Below are 4,768 nucleotides of genomic sequence, written 5' to 3'. Positions count from 1 at the left end.
GGGGAGGGGGGGAGGGGGAGAGAGAGAGAGAGAGACAATATACGCAAGCCAGTCTTTTATGTTATCATTTTAAAGAGTCTGATCCCACCCAGGCAAAACTGAAATCCTGCTCAAGTTGGCCAGAGGCCTCTGATTACGAGGACTGTATCTGAGCAAAGCTGCAGAAACGACAGCCCTAATCCTCATAAAAAATGGGAGGCAGTTTATTATTAAAATACAAACATGAAAATACTTCAGACCATTTCGTTAGCAGCATAGTTCCAAATGCAACATTCCCTTTATCAATCAAGTTTAAGTCGGGTGGCTTCCAAGCATCTGTCCTGCTAAGACCCTTAAAAGAGCAGTGCAAAAGGGGGAGAGAAGACATCTTTCCTTTTAAGTGGCAGACAATCCTTATAAGAAATTCTCTAGGGTTCTATTCTGTCGACTATTCAGTGTGAGTTGGGGCACTTTTAAATCAGCCATTTGGCACTTTCTGTTCACAGTTCTTAGGCACAGCGTGACAGAGTCAGCTTGGTGAGCCCTTCCCCGTGCATTCGGTACAACAGCTGAAACTCAGCAGGCAGCTGGTGGGACTCCTGCCACTTGGTAGTAAATTTGGTTCCTTTTTTGTCATAGTAATGGTATGGAAGATCTTCCCTTGTGTTGGGGTCAAATCCAAAAGGCCAAAATCCATACAAGTGGATCTCTTCACATATTGCTGATGCAAGGGTGTACATAAGAATACCTGTGCTCAGCCGTTTGGGTGACAAATGTTTGTTTTTCCAGTACCTGTGGAACAATAAGTACAGGTGGATTCAGAGGCCAGTGTTGAAGGTTTTGGTTAGATGGGTCACTGTGACTGGTTTGGGAAGTGAATTTATCCAGGTAATTTAACCAGTACTTGCTTTGAATATGTCTTTTAGACCACAGAACACCTCAGGGCAGGACCGGCTACATAATTTGTGAGACCCCGTGCAAAATGAAAATGTGGGCCCTTACTTCAGAAATTATTGAGAATTTCAAGAGGGCAACAGCAGAGTATTAAACCAAGCGTCGGCCTTTCTAAGCGTGGGCTCGTGTGTTACTATAGAAGTCACACATGTTTGAAGCCATCCCTGCTCTGGGTTGTCCTAAAGAGTGGTGTCTCTGATCAGTGGTGATGCCATAAAAGCCCACCAGTGAGAATGACTATGCTTCTCACACATGACAGGCCCTTGGGCTAGGGAGGAGGTTGTTTAGTCAAAGGGGGCCTCCTCTGTTACTTCCTTATCCAAACTTAGAGATTAAATCTGTCTTCTTGGGTTTGGAAAGATTGTATGTAGGGCCTTATTTTTTTTCTACCCGCTCGCAAAAAAATCACATTCCCTGTTCCTTTGTCTTAACCAAATGCTCCCAAGCCCTTCTTTGGCGTGCCAGAACCTAAGAAAAGTATTTACACACTTTCCGAATTTTAAAAAATGCTAAATTATGGTTGTTCCTTCCACGTTTAGATAGTAATTTGAAGCCTTCCTACCTAAACTGCCAAATATCTGAGGCTGCTGTGGAGTGAAGGTGTGTGTGTGTGTGTGTGCGTGCACGCACACACGTGTGCCTTTGTGACTGGCTGTGCAGGCGTTGATCAAACTGTTCACGAATCAGGTCTGCATGGACTGTACTTCCTCCAAGTCTTCACTGAACCAGCATGTTCAAGCCCGAGCTGCTGAAAGGCTGGGGGCCGGGGGGCTACACAGGCCGCTTCCTGAAGGTTCTGTCACATGCAGTTCCTTCTTCACTACCTGCAGGCTTCATGTGGCCATTTCCCTTCCAGGTGAAATTCAGAAGTTCAGTCTTTGTTTTAATATTATTACCTAAGGAGTTAGAATGGCTTCTGATGTTTCTTTTGGTACAGCTGTACTTAAATAGAACAAGAGGGGAGCAAAACGATGGTCAAAAGACCACAGGGCAGGTTGGCAGGAGGCCTGGCTTCTAATTCTGGTTCTGCCCATTTTGGGCAGTGATGTTGGGTAAATAACTCGTTCTTTGTACCTCAGTTAATGTATCTTTAAACTTAGGAGTTGGGTTATATTACCTCTAAAGAAGGTAACCATACATCCTGCGAAACTGGAACAGTCCCAGTTTTTGCCTGTTGTCTTTGTTGTAATTCTTAGTGGTGTCCTTTTTCTTTCAAAGAAAAGGTTTCAGTGTGGACTGTAAATTCTGGCATCACCCTACCTGTTAGATACATACCAGCTGATTATACAGTAATTCCTCCTTATATGAGAGGTCAGCTACACAGATCTTAAATTTGGAAGACTTTAGAGGACTGCAGGATACACTACTATGTACCCATCTACCATGGGATAAAAATTTTACAGTCCTTGTTTACCAGACCTCCTAGAACCCACTCTAACTTGCCGTAACATCTGGACAGTATGTTAGGACACTGGGGCTATTCGCATAGGGGAAATTAGAGTTGAGGCAATCTCCTCAGATTATTTAAAGAAAAAAATTCTGCAATTAATCTTGCTTTATAAAATGCCCTGCATTTTACAAATGCCTGCTCCCAATTCTGGCTGCTTATTAGATCAGCTGGGGAGCTATTAAGACATACCAAGTGCCTGAGCCTCTCTCCTCCCCCACCAGACAAATTACATTAGAATCTCTTGAATTAGAGCCCAGGCAAGAGTATTTTTTAAATCTCTCCAAGTGATTCTAAGGTACAGCCAGAGTTAAGACTCATCGGACTAGACGAAAATATTGCATCCTGGTTAATCTGTCTTTCAAATTACAAGGGATAACGATGAGCTGATAAAATACTTTTCACATGTTTTGGCACTCAAATCTCAAATTATAAAAGCAGATTATACAATTTTGATTTGTCTAGGTGGTTTTCTAATCTTGGACATCTAACAAACACCCTAATATCAAATAAAAGGAACATTTAAAGTCAATTGCATCTTTAAAAAAACCAATTGATTTGTCCACTTTAGTCACTGGCATTATTGGGACATGGCTATACATTAAAAGAAAATTATTGATTTGTGGTGATTTCCATGACTGCTTGTTAGGCTTACCACCAAGGAAGGGGACAGAAAATGGAGAGGAGAAGCTGATGAAGCACCAGTCCCTCCATTTGACACTTGGTTACCAGCTGGGGTAGGAGACTGAACTTCTTACCTAGAATGATCCATTCATTCATTACAAAACATAAGCGTTCATTCTAAGGTACTAAGCTAACCGCAACAACTAACTAATCAGTTCGCTACCACCCCCAAGAGATTACAATATTGATTCGCCATCTGGTAGGGTATGAGTTAAAGGCAATAAAATATACACACCTGTTGACATGTTGCATTATATTTCCAGGCCAAGCCAGTTGGACCTTTAACTGACCTCTGTGTTCAACAAAAAAGTCAACTAGTGTCCTGGTAACAGTTGCTGAAGTGTGGAAGAAAAATGCAGGGATCCAAAGAATGGCCCCATCGAGCTTTTTTAAACTGAGAAAAAAGTTGTTACGGTCCTGAATGGTCAAAAGATTGTTGTAATATTTTTCCAGGATGCTGGGGTTGAAGGTGGTAAGGTTGGTTTTCCTTCCAACATCTCTTTGGAAAGCCTCCGTAGGGGCAAAATTGCAACGGAAAACAAAATCTGACTTATCTATTTGTTGTCCACACCGGCTCCCTGTCAGGATCCCACTATTTCCAACCACAGCACAGATATTATAATGCTTATTCACAATGGGTGACACATCTGGAAGCAGCGATCGGAAGTTATTGCTAATAGAGAAAACATATTTATGGCTGGAATAATCATAGTGCATCAGTTGTCCAATCCGAACACTATTCTTGGTCAAAGAAAAATTTTTTATTACATCGACATGCTGAAGAATTTCTTGCCTAAAATAAAAAGAAATTCATTAAATATATCCCATTCAAAAGAATTGATTTTCCATCTTATGCCTTATGCTATTTCATTTAGACAAGAACCGTAGGCACTGAACCCAAGAAAGATTATACACTCATAATTGAAGGAAGAACTGCTTCAGAATTTACAAACATGTGCTAGTCTCTCAAATTCTGGGTATAGTCCTTTGAAGCTTGTAAATGTTGTAATTTATGGTTTTTAGCTGCCAAATCTTTGGTTTTCTGCTCTACCTGAAAAGTGTATTTGATCAAGGGGGAGGCATAGGCTAAACTGTGTCAGAAAATACAGGGAGACAATTTACACAGGCCCCAGAGAGCTCACATTAATGCACAAACATTGGTGACAGAGTTTGTAACTAGGGACTACTTGTTTGCTATTGGACTGCAGCGTTCAAGGAATATCAAACATCACTGGTGTCCAAATAAGAGCCAAACAGATATGAGTCAGTATGGTACTATCTATTATTAAGATATGAAAATGGTAATAGCAGAGGGTGTAGTTGAGTATTTAATAGAAATGAGATGATAATCTCATTAATGTCCTTTAAATAATGAAAAAGGAAAATTTTTCTACTTGATTATATAGAAACCCATTTAAGCTAGAGAAACCTAATTCTTAGAAAAAGAAGCTATTGTAAATCCTGAAAATGTGTGTATATTCCAAGAATTCAGAGGATAAACAAGGCAAGGGTGATACTTAGCACTAATTTCTGGTTGCTTTCATGTTGAGCATTAAGTGTAATTAAGCGTATCCTCTTAAAGTCTCTGCTATTTAAAATATTTAAGAGAGACCGGTCATATGTTACTCTTCTAGTAGGTTCTTCAGTTCTAAGAAACCACATTGAAACTCCTGTGTCTTTTGCCTAAAAAAAAATAGCAGGAAT

The 4,768-nt window shown here is 40.5% G+C and overlaps 1 protein-coding gene across 1 annotated transcript in view; it reads right to left on the bottom strand.

Moving 5' to 3' along the window:
* Positions 1–8: 8 nt before the first annotated feature.
* ST8SIA3 (ST8 alpha-N-acetyl-neuraminide alpha-2,8-sialyltransferase 3) overlaps positions 9–4,768 on the bottom strand; it is an 8,130-nt gene continuing 3,370 nt past the window's right edge. The window contains exons 3-4 of the mRNA XM_007455288.1: positions 3,300–3,857; positions 9–771 (exon numbers count right to left, since the gene is read on the bottom strand). Coding sequence (XP_007455350.1) covers positions 489–771; positions 3,300–3,857 — 841 coding nt within the window. The 3' untranslated portion in view covers positions 9–488. The remainder of the gene's footprint in view (positions 772–3,299; positions 3,858–4,768) is intronic.

Source organism: Lipotes vexillifer, unplaced genomic scaffold, assembly GCF_000442215.2.
Source record: "Lipotes vexillifer unplaced genomic scaffold, Lipotes_vexillifer_v1.1 scaffold1399, whole genome shotgun sequence".
Classification (NCBI taxonomy): Eukaryota; Metazoa; Chordata; class Mammalia; order Artiodactyla; family Lipotidae; genus Lipotes; species Lipotes vexillifer.
Note: the sequence above shows the minus strand (reverse complement) of the source record. Positions and strands in the feature narration are given on the sequence as shown.